The sequence below is a fragment of the Molothrus ater genome, chromosome 4 (assembly GCF_012460135.2).
Source record: "Molothrus ater isolate BHLD 08-10-18 breed brown headed cowbird chromosome 4, BPBGC_Mater_1.1, whole genome shotgun sequence".
Taxonomy (NCBI): Eukaryota; Metazoa; Chordata; class Aves; order Passeriformes; family Icteridae; genus Molothrus; species Molothrus ater.
In genome coordinates, this window is record NC_050481.2 from 11,776,968 (window position 1) to 11,802,144 (window position 25,177).

The 25,177-nt window shown below is 48.1% G+C and overlaps 1 protein-coding gene and 2 long non-coding RNA genes across 42 annotated transcripts in view; 2 read left to right on the forward strand and 1 right to left on the reverse strand.

Annotated features, from left to right (window-relative positions):
* Positions 1–13,533, forward strand: part of ANK2 (ankyrin 2) — a 277,320-nt gene extending 263,787 nt beyond the window's left edge. For 33 of the 35 annotated variants that reach the window (XM_054514480.1, XM_054514483.1, XM_054514482.1 and 30 more), the window contains 10 exons: positions 25–99; positions 489–620; positions 995–1,141; positions 2,231–2,510; positions 4,214–4,493; positions 5,945–6,037; positions 6,456–6,539; positions 7,550–7,714; positions 8,740–8,922; positions 11,317–13,533. In XM_054514480.1, the coding sequence (XP_054370455.1) occupies positions 25–99; positions 489–620; positions 995–1,141; positions 2,231–2,510; positions 4,214–4,493; positions 5,945–6,037; positions 6,456–6,539; positions 7,550–7,714; positions 8,740–8,922; positions 11,317–11,331 (1,454 nt within the window). In that variant the 3' untranslated portion in view covers positions 11,332–13,533. The remainder of the gene's footprint in view (positions 1–24; positions 100–488; positions 621–994; positions 1,142–2,230; positions 2,511–4,213; positions 4,494–5,944; positions 6,038–6,455; positions 6,540–7,549; positions 7,715–8,739; positions 8,923–11,316) is intronic. The other 2 variants (XM_036381872.2, XM_054514494.1) reach the window with 2 other exon arrangements.
* Positions 13,534–15,063: 1,530 nt separating this feature from the next.
* Positions 15,064–23,703, forward strand: LOC118686004 (uncharacterized). Of its 5 annotated transcripts, XR_008508377.1 has the most exons (9): positions 15,064–15,260; positions 18,471–18,594; positions 19,772–19,849; positions 19,940–20,077; positions 20,692–20,921; positions 21,321–21,475; positions 22,582–22,706; positions 23,079–23,274; positions 23,535–23,703. It is a non-coding gene; the product is annotated as an uncharacterized LOC118686004 (long non-coding RNA). The 5 variants fall into 5 exon arrangements; XR_008508376.1 differs by having other exon boundaries at positions 23,079–23,703; XR_008508378.1 differs by having other exon boundaries at positions 21,324–21,475; positions 23,079–23,703.
* Positions 20,953–24,414, reverse strand: LOC118686007 (uncharacterized). 2 transcript variants are annotated; one of them, XR_004980086.1, is made up of 4 exons: positions 24,331–24,414; positions 23,244–24,240; positions 22,629–23,126; positions 20,953–21,436 (listed from the first exon to the last, which is right to left on the reverse strand). It is a non-coding gene; the product is annotated as an uncharacterized LOC118686007 (long non-coding RNA). The 2 variants fall into 2 exon arrangements; XR_008508379.1 differs by lacking the exon at positions 24,331–24,414 and having other exon boundaries at positions 23,244–23,299; positions 23,507–23,592.
* Between the last annotated feature and the right edge of the window lie 763 nt (positions 24,415–25,177).

A 25,177-nucleotide genomic window follows, 5' to 3' on the forward strand; every position in this document is an offset into this window, starting at 1 on the left:
CTTCCAGCTCTCTTTGCCCTTTAGATCAACAGGATGATCAGGAAAGGACAGAGGAAAGACTGGCCCACATTGCGGATCATCTTGGATTCAGCTGGACAGGTAAAGTGCACACTTTCTGCTCCAGAGAGAAAGGGAGAGGAATGGTCCAGACTCCTCTCATGTTTATTTTGGATGATTTTCTGATTAGCTAAAGATGTTTTAGAAAAATATTTCAGAAGCTTATTTTGTCTGGGATACCAAGAGTCCTAAATGGATACCAAAGGAACCTGCTCTAAACAGTCACTTTAATATGGTGCATTTAATAGGCTTGAGGCAGCAAGTGGTAGCAGGGACAAGTGAAAGTAACATGGAACAAGATGGAAATGTTTTCTCAGGTTTTGGGGTTAAACTGTAATTCACAGACTTTTATTTTTCTTTGAATGACGTTAGACCAGGGGATTAGTAGCAGTATTAGCAGACCTCTTTACAAAGATGGATTTCTTTTTCAGAGCTAGCAAGAGAACTGGACTTCACAGAGGAGCAAATTCACCAGATCCGAATTGAAAATCCCAATTCTCTTCAAGACCAGAGCCACGCACTCCTCAAATACTGGCTTGAAAGGGATGGGAAACATGCAACAGGTTTGTCTCCAGTTATTATGTGTAACTGTCTCCAGTCTGCTAGCTGAGGTGACAGGTGTGTTGTAATCACAAAGAAAATTTGGGGAAAATTTAGGCTATAGAAAGGATGACCATGGATTGTACTCAATGTTGTTTCTAGTCTTGTCTGTATAACACAGTAACTCAACAAATTTGTTAAAAGGAAAAAACCCAAAGTGCTGGTTTTTATAGGCAGCCATTTGGTTCTTTTTAGATTTTACATAGCACTGCTTCTAAATGTATCTATAATTTCTATATGACACCAGTCAGTCTCCTGTATATGCCCTTCCTATGGAGAAGGGAGGGAGTGTGCTTGATTCTTAACTGAGCTGCACGGTGTCCTCCCAATGGCACAGATACCAACCTGACCCAATGTCTCACGAAAATCAACCGCATGGACATTGTTCACCTGATGGAGACCAGCGGCATAGACCCCGTGCAGGGCCACGGCACGCGCACCTATGTGGACACGGAGCAGTCCTTGGCTTTGGACCACAGTGAAGGTAAGTGGCTCCTGCCTAGGGTACCTCTCCAAGCAGCACTCTGCTCTGACATGTTGGTCCAGGCTCATCTGTCTGCTCTCATGACAGAGCACTGGAATCCCATTTTGAAAGCACAGACAGTGTAGATGGATACAAGCATGGTATCACAAAGGTCACATTTCACTGGGTAGAAGACCTGAGCTTTCTTCAGAAGTAAACACTGTGGCCAGTAACGTTTGCCCAGTTTACCTTGGGGTTTAGTTTTTTGCTTATACAAGTGCTTTCATGAAAGTTCAAAAGGTTGCATTAGAATTTGACCAAGATATTAAAAATGGAAACTACTCTGTGCTTTGACAGAAAATCCCTTTGGATTTGAGTATCCAGGATATTGTAATTCTGTTAGGATGCTATTGCATTTCTTAAGTTTGAAAGTTCAGTGGATTAGATCCAGTGGTTGCAAACTGAAGAAACACCTCCAAATTACTTGGTATAAAATCCTCTTTTCCAGAAGTGACACTTTTGGGTGCCTAACTCAATATTGAAGCATATTAGACAGCTGCAAAGGTCCCAGTCTTGAAGAGAATGTAGGACTAGAAGGCTGTTTGTTACAATTAGCATTCTCATAACACAGCCAAGTAGTTTTAGAATGTTAACCTCTCTGTCCAGCTCAAATTCAGTACAAGCTTTTTCATTTCCCCCCAATTTGTTCTTCAGAGTTCACTAGGTTTCCAATGACTATGGTACATAAATGAGCTACTTCTTCCATCTAGCTCTCTATGAAGCGTTTTCATCTTTTTTTGTACAGTTAATTTTTCCAGAAGCAGATAAATAATGGATATGGGGGGAAAAGTCACTAAAATCTGGGTAAATTGAGGTAAATTCCTGGGTAAATGTTATTTTGCCTGTTACTGTCCAAATCTGACCATAGTAGTGGCAATCTGGCATGCCTTGGGCTACTCCTAGAGGCCAGGTGCCCTCCCACTTAAGGTATTCAAGAACTTAAGGTCACGTGTTGTGTCTGGGGATTTCCAATGCACACGGAGCACAGGAAGGACTTCTGCATTGTGGTCAGACTTGTAAGGATATTTCTCATCTCTCTGTCTTGGCAAGGGTTTTCAGCACTGCAAGAGGAAGTGTACAGCTCGAGACACAAGCAGGAACAGCAGAGACTATCTAAGGATGGCGAGCCAACCGAGCACCCCCCTCTGGTCTCCGAGGAAGATGTGTCTGTCAGTTATTCCCCGTTCCAGGACAGTACTCCCAGGAGCGAGGCCGAAGTGTCCATGGCTGAGCTTCTGAGGCAAGCACACAAGGAACAAGTAGAAGCTGAATTCTCAGGGAAACCCCAAGATGTGCCAGGGAAACCATCTGCTTCACAACAGGAATATTTGTAAGTGCCAAAAGAGCAGGATGAAGCCATAGGGAACAGGTTCTCTTTTCTCTGTGTAATAAGAGGATTTTACAGTTGCCTCTGAAACTTACAAACACACTAGAATTTTCCTCCAATTGTGGTTTTCACTTTTTAATCCATGAGGAGGAAGCCTTAAGGCTGAGGGGAGAAAGTCAGTCTGTCACTGTGAGCACAAAGCAATAACTGTGTCTAGTACATAGGAAAGAAATTCAGGTTAGTAGAGAAGTGAAAGGGGTTTTATGTATATGTTCAGTCCTCATGTCTTGGATGACAAGTGATGACATATTAATGAAAGTAATCCAAATCTTTCTTCAGATTCTGGATGGCTTTTTCAATGGAGGCAATTTTTTTCAATTTAATCATTACTTACAAAACTCATAACTACCTCTTAAGAACTGGACTTTTAAAAGTGCATTTCAGATGGCCAAAGGAGCAGAAACAAAGTGTTACTGAGGCAAGACACAAGTACTTACAGGAATAACACATGATTGAGTACACATAGAGGACCTGTGCAGCAAAAACTTGAATTCTGAGGTGGGGCTGTCAGTGGGGTTGGTGTCATTTGGAATGGAATTTGAAATAGATCATGTTTATTTCTCCACAGCTTCCCTGATTATGTGTCCATGCTGAGACCTCTCTGCAGGGTAGAGTCAGATATTAATAAGCCAGCAAAATACCAAGAATCCCTATTCAAAGAAGTGATTTTCCTGGAGGTGATTAGCTTTGATGTGGAGATGCAGCTCCCAGCACTCAAAGGGCAGTTGAGTCCACCAAACGGACTTAGGGGGATTCCTTTGCTCAGGATATGCTGGGAGAGACTGTGGGAGAAAATACCATCTAGGAAATTTTTTGTTGCAGTGTCAGGCAAAAATACCAATGCTCGCTCCCTAAGGATTTGCATCAGGAAATGAATTTCTTTGAGGAACAGAGAATACTTTGAGACAATAGTGCCAACACTACACGAGAGTAATGAAGACAGGGGAATTTCACTACACTGCAGGTCTAATTTTAACTAGGTGGAAAATCAGGGTAGATTTAAATAGGAACATGTAAGGAACATGCTCCAAGAGGAAATATACAACAATATTGAATGTACATTTGCTGGAGTTAGATGTATTTCCTTTATAAATGTGTTACATAGTAACTAATATAATAATAAGTTTAACTAACTTGGGGCAGCGATTAATCATGAATCAGGGCTCAACCATAAAAATATCATTACAAAGAAAACCTGAACCTCTACTAAATTTCTGCTTGCTAAAGCTCCAGAATTCTACATGAAAGTTGTTTTTTCCACTTTGCAGCTGCACAGCTTGTGCTCAGTGTTGTAGGTGCCTCACATCCTTCTCTAGCAATCCAGGCTCTCCCACAAAAAAACCTAAATGGTAGTATGTAGAGATGTGAGGGCACAAGTGAAAGCAAAGCTCTCTGAAATACTTTACAAATACCAGGTTTTGCAGACTTGCATGGAAGGGTTGGATACCCAGTTGGAGATTTGCTGAGTAAGATGGGTGGCATTCCCAGACAGACTGCTCTGTAGTTCCTGTCAAGGAATATCAGTTATTTCTAGACTTTGCCAAACAACAGACAACATAACAATATGAAGTCAGTGCCTAATGTTCCATTGCTGGAAATTGGGAAGCACTGCACAGTAATAACTCACTTGGACCTGTAATTCACAGTGCCACAACTCCAGGAACAGAGCAGTCCATGGGAGCTGGAAAAGCAGTGAGCGGAAAATCTGCGCACTCAAGCACGGCCAAGGGAGAGGCTCAGAGAGCCCCCCCTCAGCCTCCCTCCCCAGTGCAGAGAGGGGACTCCCCCATCATCCAAGAGCCTGAGGACCCCCAGCTCCACCAGGAAAGCCTCTCTCCAAGGAGATCTAGTCTTGTAATTGTGGAGTCCACTGAGGAGCAGATGGAGAAGTCTGGAAGGGGCTTTGAAGAGGAATCTTTGGAAAAGGTAAGTCAACAACTTTGCCTCAATGTAATTGATTCAATAAACCAATTTTTATGACTCACTCATTCTTTAAAATAAGAATATTTGTAATTAATTTGCATCTGGCACTGAGTTTTTCCTCCTTCCCTCTGTGGTTTCAAGGTTCAGGTAAAAGCTTTTCTCCTGAGGTTTTCAAAGTTGAAGCAAACCCCAGATCCCAAAGTCTAGGGTGGTAATTCTGGTTCCGCTCTACCCTTCTTTGTCCTTTGGCCTGTGACAGTTCCATCTGTGCCTGAGAGAGAGAGTGTCAGTAACAGGGGCAGAAGCAAACTGAAACAGATGTAATGTGGACAAAGTAATACCAGTAAAGCTCATAAAGAAAAGCAAGGCTAGCCCAGAGCAGCATCAGAAATGGTGTGAAAGTCGGTGAGACAGAAAAGAGACAGCAACTGCGCATTGCAGAGTACTAAGGATGTACTGGAACAATGGTGTTTATGTAGCACACAGGAAGTAAAGAGATACAGAGACAGAAGAGTGGAGAGGATATCAAAAACTGTGCAGGGTAGGTCTTGGGTTGTGTGAGACAAGGGACTTCATGGCAGCATTCAGAGAGGGGAAGACATCCACAGGCAAGGAAAGAGAGCTACCATATGACTTTTAGTGGAGAATTAAAGTTTCTGGCAGATGAAGATTTAAGAATAAACAGCTTGCTTTGCCCATTCTAAGTGGAAGAAAGGGAGAAGGCATCCTTGGGTAGGAAATTAGATTTATAAGCCAAGTTAGAGCAGAGAAGGCGCAGCTGTACTGAAGCAGAAATTATTTCACCTTTGTGTTTGTTAGAAACAAGGCCTTCTCTCTTGCCTACTATGTGACCAAAGGTATCACCTCTAGAATGAAGGGTTTCCGAGCTCTGCCTCTGGGATCTCAGGGAAAGGTGGAATTTAAAGTGTATCAGATGATTGAAAGGGTATCTACAGCAGGGCTCAGTACAGCTGGAGGACAGCTGTCCTCAAAATAATGTACTGCTTTTTCCTTCTGATTCTTTTACTGAAGTGAAACAACAACAGCAGTTGGTGCCACCTCCTCCCCTTATTTATTTTCCCTTTTATATTTTTATACTACAGCTATTTCCCAGCGGATTCTTTCCAGCCTCTCTTTGCCATCCGAGGTGTTTGTTTAAACTTTTAATTCTTCCTTATGCAGGATAGACAAGCTCAGCACTTGTTACCAATTTTTCCTGATCTTTCTGAGGCTACTGCTACACTGTCCTCTTGTCAAAACTGTTCAGTCCTGCTGTCTGTACCCTGCGCTCTGTACTTTCCCCTGTGGAGGATTAAAAGCTTTTGTATATTTTTCTGTGTAATTAACCCACAAAGCATACGCAAAATGTAGGAATTGCAAAGCTGGTGTAGGAAGAGAGAAGCTGTAGCTACTGCTAGTGCCACATACAGATCTTGCTTCCATGCTTCCCCTAGGAGTTAGCAGAAGAGTTAGGTGGGCTGGAGCTCAGCTCGGATGAGGATGAGATGGTCACTACCAGAGTAATTCGGCGCCGGGTGATCATTCAGGTACCGAGTGTTCAATGGCTGCACTGAATGTGCCTGTGCTGCCTTAGGCCTGAGTTTGTGTTGCACCTCAAGCTGGGATGCTTCCAAATAATGCATCTCCACTGGATAAACCTTATGATTACAGTAACACTGCTAACCCCCCCTCTAAACTCCCTAGATGCCTCGGTAGGAGGAAGATGAAGGCTTGTCAGCCCCATGTACAACAAGGCTGTTATAACAATATAATTTATCTTTGCCTGTGTGCTGTGGCATCACTTTTCTGTGCATGCCTTTCTAAGGATTTATTTGCAGAATAGGTTTTTCCCTAACATTGCTGATTTTTTTTCCATTCCCTAACAAATTAACTGATGTTGAAGTGGCTTATTTCAAGACCCACATGAAGGCCTTGCTTCACAGAGCTTTGTTCTTTGTCATACAGGCTGATAGTATGCCTGAAATGCCACCAGAAACAGTCACAGAAGAGCAGTACACAGATGAACATGGCCACACAGTGGTAAAGAAGGTATTGTCAGTTCTGCCCCCTGCTAGCTTCTTTCTTCCCTGTAAAAGAAAGAAAAAATCATCTACAGAAATGCCAGACTTTCTGCTATGAAGAGGCATGATTTGAAGAGTAGAGAGTGGAAGGAATGAGAATTTCAGCTCATGAGAGATACCAAAGTTTGAACAATAATTTAGATTCTCAAAATTGTTCTCTTACAGTGTACAACCTAACAGGATGTATTTTAACTTTCATTTAAAGCCAAGGAAAATTCTGCATAGATGCACATATTTTAGGAGAAAATTGTTTATTTCTTTTTTTAAAACCCCATCAAAAAATCCACTCCACTGTAATCTTATCTGAGATGTTTGTTTGTTTGCCTTGATGAAAGCAATGGAAGCCTGGGTCTGTAAAAGTCAGATAAACCCAGAGTCTAGATCTTCAAAATCAGATCATGCTTAGAAGAACAAATTCTGTTCAGCATGAAAGTGAAAGGGGAACTTCTGTGCTCTTTTCTTTATCTGACAACTTGGTGCTCCAGGTCTAGGACTTGGCTGAGCTGTGACAGTGGCAAACCCCATCTTCTTTCTTCTGGGAAAACATCACACCTCTTCAGCTGGATAGGCTGTCTCTGGAACCTGTTTAATTTCTGGTAGAATAATAAACCACCCCAACCAAAGATTCCTTGGTCTCATTGCACAGAAGCAAGTGTGACAGTTCTTATGGATAGGTCTGTGCCTTGAACTGTGCCACACAGAGGTTTGGGTCATCCACAGAAGGATGCACACCCATTCTCCTGAGAAATTTCACATCTTGACCCTGTAATTCTCTTCTTACTTTGGCCAGCCAGTGCCTCGAGAGCTTTAGCACCAGATGAGTCTCTTGAGTAGGAGATGAGGAATAGAACACAGAACCATCTATGCAGGTTCTTTGTCATGCAGGACAAAATGCCCTTTGAGTAGCAAATACTAGATAGAGAACAAAGAGGAATATTTTACTGCTACATCTTTGGGGACTAAACTCCGTTCCTTCAGGTGACTCGGAAGATCATCCGGCGATATGTTGCTCCAGATGGCATGGAAAAAGAGGAAGTGCTAATGCAGGGAGCACCGCAAGCCCCTGTCCCTGTGGAAGAGGGAGATGGTTATTCCAAAGTGGTGAAGCGAGTTGTGCTGAAGAGTGACAGTGAGCACTCAGAGGTAGGGTGTGCTTTGCCTGCCGTGGCACAGAGCAGCACCACCCCAGCAGGGTTCTTAACCACTGCAGCTTAGCGTGCTCATTCTGCCACTCAGTCCTAGAACCCCACAGCTGCAGTAAGTTTACCTTGCTGGTCTGTTCTTGAAGAGGCTAAAAACATCTGTGATTTAAAGAAAAACTGTTTTAGAGCCAGGTAATTACATACAGTCTGAAAAGGTAAGTGCCTTCCTGCTGTACTTCACTGTGTGGTCCTACAGGCAATCGGATCAGCACAACCAAGTTGTGAGGAAGGACCAGAAGCTGGCAATGGGTGTGCTCTCAGCAGTGCTGGGCCAAAAGCAAGGTGCAGCAAGCAGTTACTGGAATTGTAAGAAACATCACGGATACTTTTGCTTGCAGGAATTACTCATCAGAAGTAATTCTTTAGGAGTAAAGTAACAAGAAAGAAAAGCCTTGATTTTTTCCCCCCTTTTTTCTATTTTCCGTTTTCTTTTTTTAAATGTTTTTTTCTATTGTATTTTTTTCCTTTTTTACTCTTTTCCCTTTTTTAATTTTTTTTTTCTTTTTTCCTATTTTTCCTTTTTCCTATTTTTCCTTTTTCTTTTCCCCTCTTTTTCCTTTTTTTTCTTTTTTTACATTTTGCTTTTTTCCTGTTTTCTTGTTTTTCTTTTTTACTTCTTTTTATTGTTTTCCTTCTTCTATTTACCTTTTTTCTTTTTTCCTATTTTTCTTTTTACATTTCTTCCTTTTTATTTTTTCCTTTTTCCTCTTTTTCATTTTTTCTTTTCTTTTTTCCTTTTTTCTATTTTTTTTCTTTTTCTTTTTTCCTATTTTCTATTTTCCTTTTTCCCCTTTTTTTCTTTTTTTCTTTTTCCTGTTTTTTTTTTCTTTTTCTTTCCAGTAAGCTGACCTTAGCAGATCTACACTTTATCCTGTGGAGCCCCTAGACACAGCAGTTAATTTGGCCAGCACACATCATGAAGTGTGGAATTCATCTCCATCTCACTTGTGCTTTCTAACCTTGCAGGTGACCCTGTCTGAACCTGCCATTCTCTCTAGTGCCTCCAAATTCCAGTCCGAACCAGTGGAGGGCCGGAAAGTCAGCAAGGTCATAAAGACCACTGTAGTGCATGGAGAGAGGACAGAGAAACACCTGGGGGATGCCAGCCTGGCTTCTGATCTTCCATCAGCCAAAGAAGACTTTGAAGAGGTAAAAACAACTTTTATATATTACAGCAGTACAGCAAGTGTGGCCACAACCCCAGGGACAAAGTCTGTTCTCCTGAAAGGACCACAGCCGGTGGCCCAGCAGTCTAAGCTGAGGGTAACTCTGTTCTTATACTCAGCAGTGTTACAAAAATATGCATCTATAAACAATGTGTAGTAAAAGCTGGCATTGCAGAATTAGCAAAGGCGCTTGCTAAGACTAAAAGAAAACATCAAGAAGGCTTTGTGTGAAATTCTTAGAAGTCTTGGGTATGAGTGCAGTTAAAGTTCATTCCTGTGTTATCACTGTGGAGGTTATTGTAGAAGTGGCTACAGTTAAGCCCCCACCCTGGGTAAATGAATGTGTTCCTCCCCTCCATCCTGTCTCTCGTCATCTTTATTAGCATGTCTTAGAAGTTGAAATAAATACTTAAAAACAGATAAATAGATAAAAGCTGTGCAGCAATAGGTGATGTGGGTATGCATTTTTGGGTTTTGTGACCAGGAATCCAGACCAGCAGCCTGGTCCCCTTTTTCTCACAGAGGCCAAACAAGGGGCAAAAGCTGTCTGTCTGGTAAAAGTTCAAAGAGGCTGCTTGGGAAGGCGCACTTAGCGCCCAGCTACTGTCTCAGTAAATCCACGTGTCTGGAGCCACTACTGTGACATGCTTTAGTACAATCATTACTGAAATGAAACTGCCCCCTAGGGGACACTGTATGTCATGTGTCTGCAGGAGGGAGGGATGCTTGAAAGGATGCAGTTGCTTCTTACAGGTGCCTGTTCAGCTCCAGGTGTTTTGCAGGTGTTTTAATTTAAGGTTTATGTTTTTATTGGAGGCTTTGAGCTATACAGGTCACCACATGACAGTGCAAGTCCCTGCTTTGGTAGAGAAAGAAATCAAGAAAGATGATGGATCAGTAATTAAAAGGTTTGGCTTGGCAAGCTGATGAAGTATTACTGCAAACAAATTAACCCAGTCACAGGAGTGGATTGCAGTGAGTGCCTGCTAAGCTTTACTTGCAGTGCTACTAAAGCAATGACTAACCTGGCAGTGGTGATGGCGTACAGAACCCTGAAATAAAGCACTTTGCACACAACATGGGTACAGGGGTTAATACAAAGGCTGGTCTTTATTTTCTACAGTTTTATAAGTTCAGCAAAGTAGTATAGTTCTAATTGAATGGAGAATGAATGGATGGCTGGAGGATGGCTAGAGATCAATAAATATCATCATGCAGCTCTCCATTCTTCATCCACCCTCCATCCATCCAACCTTCATTCCTCATTTGTTCATCATCCACTCTCCATCCTTTCAATCATCATCCAATTCTCCATCCATCCATTCCTCATTCATTGGTCATCCAGTCTCCATACATGCATGCATCCATCCATGCATGCATGCATCCATCCATCCACCCATCCACCCATCTGTTCTCCATGCACTTGGATGCCTTTCTCTCTAGTTCTAGAAATAAGAGGCAGACACAGGGTGGTAAACAGGGGTACCTTTATGTAAGGATCCTTAGGTGCACTTTCCCTCAGGTAGAAAATGCCGATGATGCACACCCAGAACAACACATGTACAGTCTCTATTGATTTGCTAATTTTAATTAGCATTCATCCATCTATACATTCATTGCTCATCCACTCTCCATCCACTCCCTCTCCAATCATCATTCTTCAGCCTCCTTTCATTCATCAACCTTTCTCCAATTGTCATCCATGCTTCATAAATCCACCCTTCATTCTCCGTGCATCTATCCTTCACTCTGCATCCATCATCCATTCTCCATGCACTTGGATGCCTTTCTCTCTGGTTCTAGAAATAAGAGGCAGACAGGGTGGTAAACAGGGGTACCTTTATATAGAGATCCTCAGCTGGAAAATGCTGAGGATGCACACCCTGCATGATGCATGTAAAATTTTTATTGATTTTGCAAATTACTGTACCTGACAAGAGTCCCCAGCTAAAAGCACACCCAGTGAAGTAATGCCCCAGCTCTAGTACCTTCTAAATCCACCCCTCCTTGGATGAGGACTCAGCTCTGTTGATAAAAAGATGTCTCAAAGATCTGATTTCAACCTTGGTTTCTAAGGAATACCAAGATAGCATAGGGGTCCTGGAATTTGTTTTGTCTTTCTGCTTTCTGCCTAAGAAAATACTGAAGCTAGGTTATAATAATAGACTATAAACACATGTGTAAAGAATATAGAGAATATATAAAATAAAAAGGATAAAAATCCATAGGAGTTGACTATTGCATCATACTTACACCTTGCTGTGCCTTCTCTCCAGCATGTGTAACTCTGCCTTGGAAAAGCCTGAAAACCATGATTCTCTCAGACCTCCAGAACCGTGGCCTTTCTAAGTCAGGTCTCATTTTTTTTTGGTTCCAGGACAATACTAAGTAAAGCCAGCACACAGAAGAGGACTGTGATGAAGGACCGCTATGGAAAACATGTTCACATAGAAGAGCTGGAAGACACCCCAGAAGCGCTCCCCAGGGATGACCTCCAGCATGACCTCCAGCAGCTTCTTAGGCACTTCTGCCAAGAGGACTGGACACAGGAGGCCAAGTGAGAAGCTGCCGCCCCTGCACAGCGCCACGTGACCCCTCCCATATGCAGCCATCACCGTCCCTGGGTAGCAGAGCCATCACTGCTGCTCCTACCTCTGCAGCTGCAGTGAATTCATTTCTCCCCATCCCAAGTTGCGTTTTGTGCTGTTATGATTTTTCACCCTGTAAGCTAATTTGTGACCAAAGATAGCATCCTTCAGGCAGGATGATTTATCCGCCATGCTGGCACCCTGTCAGCGTTGCCACTTGTCCCTGTCCCTTTGCTCTGGCGCTCGCTTACCGACATGGCCCTTGCCAAGCAGACTTCATCGACAGGCCTCTTCCACTGACTGTGTACATGCACCATGCAAAGGAGTTGACGTGTAAACTGTAAATAGCAGAGTATTTGAACTCACGAGACTGCAGAACACTCACTGCCCATGGGCATCGTGGGTTGTGAGGTGCAGTGACCCTGCGGAATGGCAACAGATCACGGAATGGCACCACCCGGACCACAGACGATGACTGGCCCAGGAGGAAGTGCTGTAGAGCTACCGAATACTAAGAGTTACTGTTTAGAGATCCGGTCTAGGCAAAGGCTGTGCAAGTCAGGCAAAAGGCAGCTGTTCATGTGAATCACAGCTGACCGTGGCCATTAATTGCGCAGTCACCTTTACACAGCCACTGCAATGTTTCCAAAAGAAAAAGAAAGAAAAACTTCCCCACTAGGTACCCAAGTTGCTAGCAGCTCTACCTGCAGCATGTTCACATATGGTATTCAAGCCTATAGATCTGGACCTGTGGCAGGGTGTATTAAACAATCCTAACTCCGGTAGTTTCCCGTTTCCATCACTGCTTAGCCGACCTCACCGACCAACTGGGGGTGCTTCCTGCTGGCCACTGCACTGTAGATAACTACGGACAAAGACTTACCCACTATACAAGGAAAATAATTAATTCACCGTGTTTTATCGAGATTGCCTCTTAGCCGATACACGCATGTGGCATTTGAAGGTCAAAACCAAACCCTCCTAGAACCATGTCAGCTTCTTGGCCCTCTTAGCACTGAGCGAGCAGTTTTTATCTTCTAAGTGTTTTTTAAAGAACAAGTGCTCACAATCCTCAGCAGCCGGTTTCTGTTCATATTTTGTTATGTAACTATATATTATATATATATATTTCTAAATCGACCCTCTGAAAACCACATTAGCATGTCTGCACTTTTCTTTTCCACAAGGGGAACATAGGGATCTGATGTTTTGGGTGTTCTATACCTTAATATTTAGTGGAGGAAGCTCTGTAGGGTTTTAGCATAACACGCATACACACAAACATACCAACTTAATGCTTTTAAACAGCTATCTCATTTTTTTAATAGTAGACTCAGCACCAGAGTAAAACCAACCCTCTGTTCTAGGAGCAATCCTTTGTCCAAGCTTATCTGGCCTTCTACAATTATAGGGTTCTTTGGTTTTGTTTTTTTTTAATGACTCACTCAGTGCTCAGAACAAGGGCACTTCCTCATTAAGGTAATAATGCCAAAAGCATGGAAACACCTCTGGAGTTCTGGCTTCCTGCGGGCAGAACCAATAGGTGCCATGCTGACACTTTTTGGGCAGGCAAGAAAAGAAACTTAAAGAAAAAAGTGTTTTGGCAGCCAAATCGAATGAGACCCCTGATGAAACATCTCACAGCGCATCGTGGCTTCCTGACTGTCAGAGACAGCACAGGAGGGTCTTCAAGGATGGGGTTCTCAAGAAATGCATTTCTGTTGTGTTATTTGCGGTGCAGATGATGTTCTGTGTAACAGCATAATGGTTATTCACCTCTTATTTTGATTTTTTGCTGTGTTATCAGAGAACTTGAATACTGTGAGAAGAAGTGAATTTTAAGTTGACGAATCAGCATCTTGTTCCCATGGTGATAACACTAATTGAATATATCTATGAGGGCATGTATTAGTTAAAAATTTAAAAGATACAACACTAACAATACATAGCTGCAATGTGTACAATGGCTGATTTAACGAAATAAAAATGTACAAGTGTTAAATGTAGCAATGGTGGCTCACTCGCTTTTACTGCTGGTATGGTGGGATGAGGGATGGTGCCCGCGTGGGGACCTCAGTGGCACCATCAGTCACAGTCCCTCTGTGCCCAGCTTGCTTGCTCGTCACAGACACAGCGACACCTCGTCAAGGGCATGACCTAAGCCAAAAGCTGCTCTTTCCTCTCTTCCTCCTCCTTTTGCAATGACAGACAACTGTGTGTAAACAAGTCCTGACTGTCAGAGACAGCACAGGAGGATCTTCAAGGATGGGGCTCTCAAGAAATGCATTTCTGTTGTGTTATTTGCGGTGCAGATGATGTTCTGTGTAACAGCATAATGGTTATTCACCTCTTATTTTGATTTTTTGCTGTGCTATCAGAGAACTTGAATACTGTGAGAAGAAGTGAATTTTCAGTTGACGAATCAGCTGGAAAACACAGAAGATTGAATTCTCTCCTGACAGGACATGCCATGGATAACCAGTGGATTTGGTAGCTATAGGCCATATACTCCACACAGTACAGCCTATAACTTCAGGCCTTTGATAGCGGGCAACTTCCAAATCCAGGAGATTTCCCTAAGGAAATAAACCTAAATGGCTTCACCTGCACCTTAAAACATTCACCATATCCCAGGTCTGACTCTGCAATTGGCACAAGAAGCAGCATTTGAGAACCGCCCAAAGCTACAACAGTTGTCAGGTCTCAAAATATCTGGCAAAGAGGTCACTGGCTGCAATTCTTGTCAGTGCAGTGACAACGCCAGAAAAAGCAGCTGTATCCTCAGCCTTTGCCGTGTTTTCCAGTCCCCTACAAAGAGCTGGCTTGTGTTGCCGGGCCCAACCCTGTCCTCAGCTGCGGCAGCAGCCATAGCACAGTCCCACTTTGCTCCTCCTGCCAGCTCTGGTTCCCACCTCTGCCATCAGGAGAGGATTGTACCTCGAGGAGCCTATCGAGCATGGGGGGAGTTACTTGGGCCTCTGCAGGTAAAGGGAGTAAGGTGAGCTATGAGCAAACACATTTCTGATGTACTGGAAGGGTGTGAGGAGTAACCTTCAGTCTATGTGCACACTGCAGGGCTATGGAGACACAACACTGAACCCACAGCTCATTGCTTCAGCTGTTAGAGTCGGCCGTTCTCGGCTCGGTTCGGCTGAACTCGGAGCCACTCGCAGGGTTCGGCCGAGCTAGGTTCGGTTCGGCTGAGCTCTGAGCCGCTCGCTGCATTCGGACCTCAGCTCGGTTCGGTTCGACCGACTCCGTAATGTTCACCGTGGTTCGGCTGATCTTGTGATTCGGCTTATCCAGTTCGGTTGGGCTTATCTAGTTCGGTTCGGCTGAACGCGGTTCCGTCCCGTTCCGTTCAGTTCACCTCAGCTAAGCTTGGATCGATTCGGCAAATCGCGGCCAGAGTCGGCCCTTCGGGTACGCTCGGCTGTTCTCGGCCACACTCGGCTGTTGGCGGCTCCACTCGGCCACACTCGGCTCTTCGGCCGTACCTGACTCTGCTCCGCGGTGCAGTGGCGGTCGCTGGCGGGGCCCCGCTCCCCGGCCTGAGCCCCGTGAGGGGACAGAGCGCTGGGACAGCCGCCTCAGCCCGGGTCACCCTGTCCCTGCCCGGCCCCGCGTCCCCCGGAGCGCGCCCTGCGGCGCAGAACGCGGCCTTTGGGCCAGGAGCGGGGACAATGCCCTTGGCTCGGCAGCAGTGCCGGGAGGCAGCGGGCGGTGCCCTCAGGTGAGCGGCCGGAGGGGAGGGAGCTGGGCCGGGGGCACCGGGGCCGGGGCACCCACAGGGGGCCGGGGCTGCTTCGGGCGCTGCTGCGTGGGACCCGCTGTGGGTGGGACGGGTCTGTCCCGGGCCTTGCGGCTCTCTGGGATCGTGTTCCGTGGAATAAAGCTGGGGCTCGTCCCAGCTGCGGGGGCAGCGCTTTATTGTGTGAGAAACAAAGTTCACTCTTTAGAATTTTTACACGTTTGTTAAGGGATAAAAGGCAGCGCTGGGGTGCTTGGCTGTTTGCCAGGAGCACTCGGTTACCTTAAACCGTGTTCTCTATATTGTGTTACATTGCAGTGGTGTGAGCATATTCATTATAGTTTATACATATTCAAACAGTCCTTTGAGTTTAGATGTTCTTTTGCTTGGTTTTAACCTTCATGCCATCTTGTGGATTAAACCAATATATTTTATTTCTTCCTGTGGTGCCATCCTGTTTTATTTTCACTCCCTCGTTATTTGATAACGAGGGTCAATAAATTTTTCCTTTTTTTTCGGTGCTCTGGTTTCTGTTTCTGTTATCTTGTGTTTCAGATAAGATTGTCCCCAAATGTGGGAAATCACCTAATTATCTGACACCATTTTCTGAGTTCCTTACATGTAAAAGCATTTTAACATTTCACAGTCTCTATTATGCTGCAGTCTAAAATAGTATCTATTACACTGCTATTTATAAAAGCTATGCAGGGCATACATGAACTGACAGATTATACTTTATCAAGAGCAGTAGTTACAGATTGTACTCTCTCAGGATTTTTGTGGTCAATAATACCGTGCCAGAGCTAATAGATAAGTGCCAAAGGCAATAACTGCATTTGTTATTTATATTTCTGGGGTGGGCTGAGCTCTGTTTTCCAGGAAGCAGCGGGATGGGTGTCCCTGTGCCCACCCCCCTGGGTCCCAGAGAGAAGCTGCTCCTGTGGCTGCAGCTGAGGGGCAGTGGGAAACCTGAACAGTCCTGATGGAAACCGATGCAAAACCAGGTTTTGTTGGGTTTTGGACTTGCCATTTTCCCCTGATCCGTGTGTTTTGCCTTAGGAAACAGGAACTGGGCACCAAGACATTTTGTTACCCTAGAAGGGACGAGTTTATTTGTGTTTATTTCCTGAGGCACCTGGAACGATTTGGGTCTCAGTTGGCACCTGAGAGCCTCCTTCTGTGTCCTGGGTGGGGTGGTGGCTATCAAAGGGGTAAAAGTTGGAGCAGGAGGGTGGGTGGAGAGGAGAGCAGTGGCTCTTTGGGGATTTGCATCTGGAAAGGGCCCTCAGTTTCCTGATGGGAGTTCTGGAAACAGAGCTGAGAGTCCCTGAGCAATGAGGATGGTGCAGCTGGAGTGCTGAGAGTGCAGAGGCTGCAGTGGGTGTTGTCTGCTCGGTCTCCCGATGTCCCATCTCTGATGCTGGGCTGGCACCCAGGCACCTCCCAGGGCTGGACACCCTCAGGGCAGGGGTGGTTTTGAAATGTTTTAAATGCTGCAGCAGCTCCCTCAGCTTGGATGAGTGTGAGGATATCCAGCGCTTCCTTAGGGCTTGGAGCATGGCAAGGGTGCAGGGCTCATGGTCAGTCTTGTTTAAACCCTTGCAATAGCAAAATATTTTAAAACAGAGACTTTGAGGAAATAACATCGGTGAGTCTGTTGCAAGGATAGGTACAAGCTGTCTTTATTAAAGATCCACACTGCTGGATGTTGTGTCAGAGCACTCTGGGGACAGAAGGTGTCCCCAAAGCTTCATTAACCCCTTGTTTTCTGCTGGTAGGGCAGGGTGTGAGCCCAGCCTCGGGGGCTGTGTGGCTCATCCTGCCTGGAGCAGGGACACCCCGTGAGGCTGAGCCACAGAGGTTCAGTTGTTGGAGCAGCTGGGGATCTCTTTGTGCCTGGGAATTGTTGTTGCTGCGTTCCTGTCCCAGCTGCAGGGTTCCCTCAGAGCCTGTGCCCTGCAGCAGCACTGGGAGCTCCTGTGCTGGGCAGGGAGCAGCTCTGGCCTGGGGCTTTCAGTCCCATCAGCGTCCATTGAAATCCAGCGTTTGTTTTACTTCCATCGGCCTCTCTGCTGTGCCACCCTCGGTGCCAGGGGACAGAGCTGTGGGGAGGCTCCATCCCATCTGTACCAAGTGCTGCCAGCGCTTCCAGCAGCACTGCTGGGGCATCAAGGGCTGCCTTTGGAGCCTGGCTTTCACAGAGGGTTACACACTCTGCCCTTCAGCATCCAGCTGCATCCTACAGCTGCATAGTTCAGCTCGCAGGGAGCAGAGTCAGCTCTTGGGCCCAAACCAGGTTTTGTCCCACAGAGAGCGACTGAGCTTCCTGAGGTAGCACACAGATGTGCACTGGCCTTTGGGGCTAATAGTGAGTGCTGCCAGGTGATTGTGATAAGGTTGAGCTGAAGCTTTCTTAGAAAAGCCACCAGCTGTAAGGAGAATCTATGGAAAACAGGTGGTTGGTGCACTAGCTGGTAGTAGGTCCTGGGCTTTTCTTCTTCTTTTCTTTAACCTGTTCTTAAGAGGACCCCAAAACTGCAAAATTGAAAGGAAGGGGGATGTGGGGGTGAAAGTTGCTTTTCATTTTTTGAGGTGTTGCTGTGGATTTTGGTGTGTCAAGTGGCACTACCAAAACAGCATTGGAATAACCAAACTTCAGGACTCTGCACTTAATTCCTTGAATGTGTTTGTGTGGGTGCAGGAAATGCCAAATCCCAAGGCAATTCCATGTCTGTAACTTCAAGTGCAACATCTTTAAAACCAAGTGCTCAGTGTGGGCTTTCCATGTGGATGCAAATGGTCAAAGGCCTTTCTTGTGTCCCAAAAGCAAAAACCCTTTCTCTGTGAGGTTTTGGAGGGGATTCTCTTTGGGATTTCTTGTGATGCAGCATCCTGGGTGTCCCTTCCTTTGTGCAAAGTCCAATGGTAAAGGATGGAATGGCTGACACATGGGGTCTGGGATAAAAATGGTTCTGTTAAAATTGGGCAGAGAATGCAATAAGAAAAATGAGCATCCTTTCAATGTCTGAAATAGTCAGGAATAAAAGTGCTGGAAAAGGACACGTTTATGTTTGAATTGGTGTCACCTCTCATGGATAAAACCCCATAGTGAGCAATCAGAGCACAAGTATGAGAGCTGGGATCCTTTGACTTCCACAGTGGACTTAATTTTCTTTTTCTCCTCTCTTTCAGGGCAGGAAAAATCATCGAACTCCTCCCATCTTTGCCAAAAGCTTTGGTGTTTAAGCAGCCAAGGCAAGAGGCCTCAGCACCAGGGGTCTGCGCTGGAGGGCTCTGGTCCTGCCCATGCTGTGGGGTGAGTCAGAGGGACACAGGGCTCCTCTTTTCCTCTCTGCTGGGATTAACTGCCATGGGAATGCCATTGCTGACAGCCCAGCCCCAGCTGTGTCTGCTGGAGAAGGGCAGAGGTGAAGAGACAAATGCCAGAGTTCCCTGGGGATGCTGGAGTTGTGGTGTTGGCTGTGCCCTGAGGGGCAGGTTGGGCATTATCTGTGCACCCAAGGACTGCTCTGGGGGTTCGGGAGCTCTCAGTGCATTCCCAGCTCTGCCAGGGCTGGCAGCCGGTGCAGGGCTGGGTGACAGCCTCTGCTCGGGCTGGGGGCAGGCACTGGCCCTGGCACAGATGCAGGGGCAGGGCTGGGAGGATTTGGGAGCAATGGGAGGAGAATGAGGGATGTGCTGGGCACAGTGGTCAGCCTGTGCTCATGTCAGCACAGCCCTGCAGGGCCCTGGCATCTGGGAACAGCTCCAGCTCTCCTGGTGCCCAGGGATGGGCTCTGAGGGACTGGGTTTACCTGTGGCTTTCCAGGTCAGCAGGAACAAGGGGAATGTGGTGCCAGAGCTGTGGCCCATCCCATCAGGCTGTATTTCCCTCTGGGAAAGCAGAACAGTCTCTGGGCTGAGGTGAGTTTCCTGCAAGTGCTTAGAATCCAGGGAAAAGGGAGTTCAGGAATTGCATCTGCTGCTGGGAACAATGCCTTAGGCTTGCTTAGTTTGTGTCTGTGAGAAGTGGGCTTTGGGCTGGAGAGGTGCTGTTGGCAACAAAAGATGGAATCAATCCTCTCCAGGGATGTGCAGTGAAGGACTGAGTGGGAGGGAAGGGGAGTATTTAGAAATGATATCAGCATTTCTCCCAACATTGGGGTGCAGCAGTGATGGGGGTGGTTGGGTTTGCTCTGGGCCTTGTTATTCCTTGTGCCATTTTTCAATTCTGTTGAATCAATTCAATGATTTACCGTCCAGTATCTTTCTAACAAAACCTGACAGAAATTTAGGTTTAGGATTAGAACTTAGGTCCATTCACTGCAAAATCTTGCCAAGGCTGGAGGACTGGGATGATGGCTGCTCTCAGCAAAGGTCACTTATTAATGCTGTGTCAGATTTCCCTCAGTGCTGGGCAGGAAAGGTGAGGGTTTGGATCAGGAATTCTGCAAACAAGGCCTGGGTGATTGTTGATTTGTTTTGTTTTTCAGTGAGCCAGGGCTGGCACAGGGAATTGTGCAGGTACTGGTCTGGCACCAGAGCTGCTGCCCTTTGGAGCCATTTTAAAGGTATGATCATAGAACATTTTGGGGGCTGTTTTCAGAACTCTGGGTTTCAGAACTCCTGTCCCCAGCCTGTTGCTAACCCTGGGACATCAGCTCTGGTTTCAGGCTGTCCTTGCTGGAGCAGCCTGGTCCCTGCCATCCCCAAGCCCTGAGACACAGAGGGAGCCCTGTCCCAAGTGGCCTTTGGCACCTTGTCAGGAATGTGGCAGCAGCCCCGGGAGCAGGCTGGAGGTGAGAACTGGGTGCTTGAAACTGAGGAGTGCTTATCTGGGGCTGGGGGGAAGGGGGAGGAGTTTCCACCCCCCTGGAGCTTTCCTGCTGGGATGGGGCAGCACAGGGAGCAGAATTAATTGTGCACCTCCCACGGGCATTGCTGGCCTTGGTGTCTGTGTTGTGCCATCAGACCGTGGCACTTTGCTGCTGTCACTGCCACTGCCACCCCAGCTGGGGGCTGTGCCCTCCTGCCAGCCCCACACAGGAGCTCCAGGGGTGCCTCTGTGCTCTGTTGGGAGCGTTTGCTGGGAATGTGCCCCATCCCTGGGAGTGTCCCTTTGTCCCTGGGCTGCCAGACAGAGCTTTGGGCTGCTCAGGCTCAGGGTTGGATTGCCAAAGGCCCTGAGAGGGAGCAGCACAGGGAGGGTGCTCAGAGAGGGGCTGGCAGAGCCCAGCTGGCAGGCTGGGCTGGGTGCTGCAGGTGGGTGTGTGTGCACTGCAGGGAGTGAATGTCCCCTTCCCTAACCAGCCCTGCAGATCCCAAGGGCTCCTAGAGCAGGATTTTATCCCTTACTTCCCTTTGTGGAAATTCATTCTCCAAATTGCCACGAGCAATTCTTGGATTTCTCTAGGAGAAAACCTCCCAGCAGAGACAGATTGCAATGGAGGCCAGAGTTGTGTTTGGAGCAGGGAGTGCTGAGAGCTGCGTCTGCCTGTGCTGCCACAGCCTGACCACAGCCACATGGAACAGCCTGGAAAAGGGACTGGGGGAATTGCTGATGCCCCAGTGAGAAGAACACAAACTCACAGCCATTCAGCCTGACAGTCCCCTCCACCCAGAGCTCAGCACACATCCTCAGAGGTAAGTCCAGCAACTGAAGGAGCAAAAAACCTTAAGAAAACAGAAGAAAAAGGTGTTTTATTTTGCTCTAAAGTTATTTCAAGTTGTTATTAAAGCCTAACCAACATTTGCTCTTGATTTTGGTTGTGTGAATAACGAGCAGTGGGCATAGATGATGCCATTCATGTAGCTGAAAACCTGGTATAATCTAGAGGGGATACAAGAACTGTTTGTGTGGGAAAATGTGAGGGGATGTCAGGGGGAGTGAGGTGGCATTTTGGAGGGAATTGCTGAGGTAATTGAAGGGAGACCAGCAGACAATTTCCCTTGGAAATCTGAGGCCCCTGGGGCCCACAGCCAGGACTCTCCAGGGCTAAGGGGTCAGCACTGGAGACTCACTGTGTCCTCCTTCCTTGGCAGCAGCCAGCAGGGAAGGGAGAAGAGGATCCCTGTGGGATAAGACTGGAGAGAGTGAGCAGAGGAGCATCCTCGGGCTGGAGAAAGGCAAAGGGACCAACATGGTGTCACCAGGGCACCTGTGAGGAACAGAATGGACACTTGGAGGCCACATGGAGGTGAGGAGTGGATGGTTTGGGGCAAAATGTGAGTTAATCTCCAGAGAGATAAGTAGGGGATATTTAGGAGGGAAAAGCTGAGGTGATGAGTTCACCCAGCCTGGCACAAGGTGTGTTTGCACAGGCTGGGGCCAGAGGTGAAGGTCAATCCAAAGCCAGCCCTGCTCAGCCTCTAAATCCCAGGATAAGTTGTACAGGCTGCCCACTGAGGGATTAAAAATACATAAAAATGAAACCAAGAGCATTAATGAGAATCCTGGGAATCCCATTAACTTGTTGTCAGAACTCCTAACACAGTTTTGAGCTTTGATGACAAGAATGTATTTCTTTATTTGAATTATTCACTGTGTGGGATATGGAGTTTATTTGGATTTTAAAGCTCTCATGGTGGCCCTGACACTGCTCAGGAGCTGGTAGGAAAAGCAGAGTCAGAGCTCCTGGCAGGCACAGGGATGCTTTCCCCCATAGTGGATTGTGGAGGAAGTGTCTGGGACCTGGATTGTCCCTCTGGGTGATGCCACTTGCTGTGGTTTGTATAATTCCATACATTTAATTCCCAAAACATCCCAGCCCAGGGGTTTGAGCTGACAGGGCAGGACAAAGATTGTTCTCTGTGTGGTGCCCAGATTTGGGGTTCCCTGTCAGCTGTGCTAGATCTGATGAATTATACCCATAGCCCCAACTTCCCTGCTCCATTGCCACTGCAGTAACCTCACAGTGCCCCATGGAGTGTGGGTATTCCCATGCAGAGCTGCTGCCTTGGACAGCAGCTGTGTCAGGAGCCAGCAGAGCTTCCAAGGAGGCTCAGCAGCACAGGGACAAGGACAGGGTTCTATTCCATAGAACTAGCTATTTAGAACCCTCACCCCAATGGTGTCCCTGGGCTCACTGGACAGAGCTGCCTGGAATGGAGCTGATTTCACCCCCCTGAGCTCCAGGATGGAGAAGATGCAGTTGGTGTTTTAAAGCAGGAGAAGGCAGTGGCCAGATGTGCTCCCAGCCTGTGCTGAGGCAGCCCCTGTGCCCAGGTGGGGACATCTCTCCCTGCAGAAGCTCAGCTCCTTTCAGAGCCTCAGCAGTGGCCTCTACAAATTCTTTTCTCTCAGGAAAGGGATGTGCATCTCTGTCTTCAGCACACTCCAGTGGGACCTACCTGGGAAAGCTTTCCATGACATCTGCACTTCCAGCTGGATCCCTGGAAAACTCCAAACTCCATCCCACTGATTTTCAGGTATCTCTGAGGGCTACTGCCTGGGATTTAATATCTGTGGGGGAAGATTGCCTTGGCTTTAATGCTGCTGATGGATGATGGCCTCAGGCTGGGGAGGAGGGAAGGGATTTGGGGTGGCTGGGACATAGCTGGCAGCTGTGTGGGAGCTCTGAACCAGGAATTGCTGTGTGAGCCCCTCTGCAAAGGGCCCTTGCCTCCATTCCCAGTAATGCCAGCTGCTCCTTGGGGTCCTTCTGGGCTGTTGGTGGTCTCTGTCCAGGCTGAAGCATTTCCATGTGCCTGGTCAGAGCAGCCCCTGGCTGAGGAGCCACGGTGCAGGCACAGCTCCTCCCCTGCAGATCCCAAAGACACGAGGTGCTGCTTGCCTTTCAGGAGCTTCTGGCCTCCTCCTGCCCTGCGCTCCCAGCCAGCTGGGACACACTGAGGGAACACCAAGGAGCATTGCTGGCAGCAAGCAGGAGAGACACCAAGGTCTCTGGGCTAGAAAAAGAGCCCTGGACTCAGCAGCCAGCATCATTTTGACCTAGCAACACTCACCTGCAGGAAACACCCCCTGCCACAGAGCAAGGTAACCCTCAGGACTTGTCTTGTTCCTGGGGAAACAAAGGGACATTGTGTGAGCACATTTACAGCTGCTGGGTAAACCCTGGAAAGGGCAGAAAAACCAGGGTTATGGGGAAGAGTTTGGTGCTGACATGTTGAGTGCCAGCCAGTTCTGCCCTACAGCCATTGCAGGGGCTGGTGTGTAAAGCAGCATTAGCAGGAGGGAAGGAGCTGCATTTGTAGAGGAGTTCTCTTACTGGCAGCAGTCATTCCCATCCCTCACAGGACCTTTAGAACAACCCTGGGATTGGCTCAGGTGTTTGGAGCAGGGTACTGAGAAGACCAAAATTCTGTATTCCATGTGCAGCTGGGCCAGTCACTTCTCAGCATTTGACTCGATGATCTTCATGGCTCTGGAAATAAAGAACAAATAATTTTCACTGTTTTTTTAATATGTGGGGGTTTTTCCCTTGTGTTTCCCTGGGGCTCCAGTCCCACACCAGGCACAATCAGAGCAGGAGCAGCAACACCTCGGCCCCAGCGGCCGTCCCAGAGCGGCTGCTCCCGGTCGGGGCGCTGCAGCCCCCGGGGGTGCGGACACGGAGCAGGGGCTGCGGGCGCTGTGGCTCGTAGGGGAGCGCGGTGCTCGTGGGGTTACCGGACCGGGGGGGCTGCGGGGCGGCGCCGTGTCCGCCAGGGGGCGCCCCGCGGGGCGGGCAGTGGCGCTGAGCGAGCGGCGATGCCGATGGGGTCCTGGGGCCGGTACGGGCGGTCTCCGTGTCCTTCCTGCTTCCTGCCACGATCCAGAGGTTACTCCCGGGAAGCGTCATCCACCTGGCGGGCATGGCAGTGGCACAGCAGCGGCTCTCTGCCGCCGCAGCCGAAGTGGCAGCACCTGTCCCGGCACGGCTCTTCCCGACCGCAGTGATGCCGGTCCTGATCCCAGCCTCAATCCCCCCTCGATCCTCTGGGCCCAGCACCCACATCCTACCTGCCGAGAAAGAAGCGGCTTAGCCCAACTCCTACAGGAAATACCGGCAGGACCAGGACCAGAATCCCTGGACCCAAATCCCGGTCCCACCTGAGCGCCTTGGACCCTGCGCAGCACCAGTAGTAGCCCCCAATCAGGATCCCCGCACAGCACTCAGACCGACGCTCCCGCCGCATCCCGAGATAAGCATCCCCAGCAGAAAGCGGGATAGGTACGGATCCGCCGGGATTTATCGGCGGGCGGGGGGGAGGCGGGGCCCCGGGGGCGGGGCCGGCACACGTGTGAGGGGCGGGGCGTGCACAGGTGCGAGGGACCCCAGTGCGGCTGCGCGGGGCGGGGCCTTGGGGGATTTAAGGCGCGGGGAGGAGCGGTAGGAGTTTTTCGCTCTCTGGCGTTCGGTGAGGGAGGTTCCTGCCGGCCGGGGCCTTATATCTCATTTCCTGTATAATTTTCTTCTGCGTTTGTTTTCTTTTGTATTTATTTTTCTCTATACCTCTCCTTTCAACCCTCCCTTCCACCCCTCCCTCTCCCCCCTAGCCCTCTCCTTCCCCCCCCACCCTCTACGGCCGCCCTCCCTCTCTATTCCCCTATCTTACTCCTCAGTCCTCTCCTTCCTTCCCTCCCCAACCGGGCTCCCCCCTGCTCCGCTTCCGGCCCCCCGCCCAGTCGCTCCCCACCCGTCCTCAATCCTGCTCCTTCCACCACCCTGCCTTCCCCCCAGCCCTATCCCCCTGCTGCTCTGCACACCCCAACCTCTCTCCACCTGCCCTCACCTACCCCTCCCCTCCCCTATTCTCGTTCTCTATTCCCCGCTCTCCTCCTTTCCTCGCAGCCGCGGGGCTCGGGGTGCCGAGCAATAATAAAGCCTTGAGGGTCGGAGCTCGGCGCCCCCGCCCTGGCTGGGGTCCCCACACGGGGCCGGATCCGCTCTGCGGGT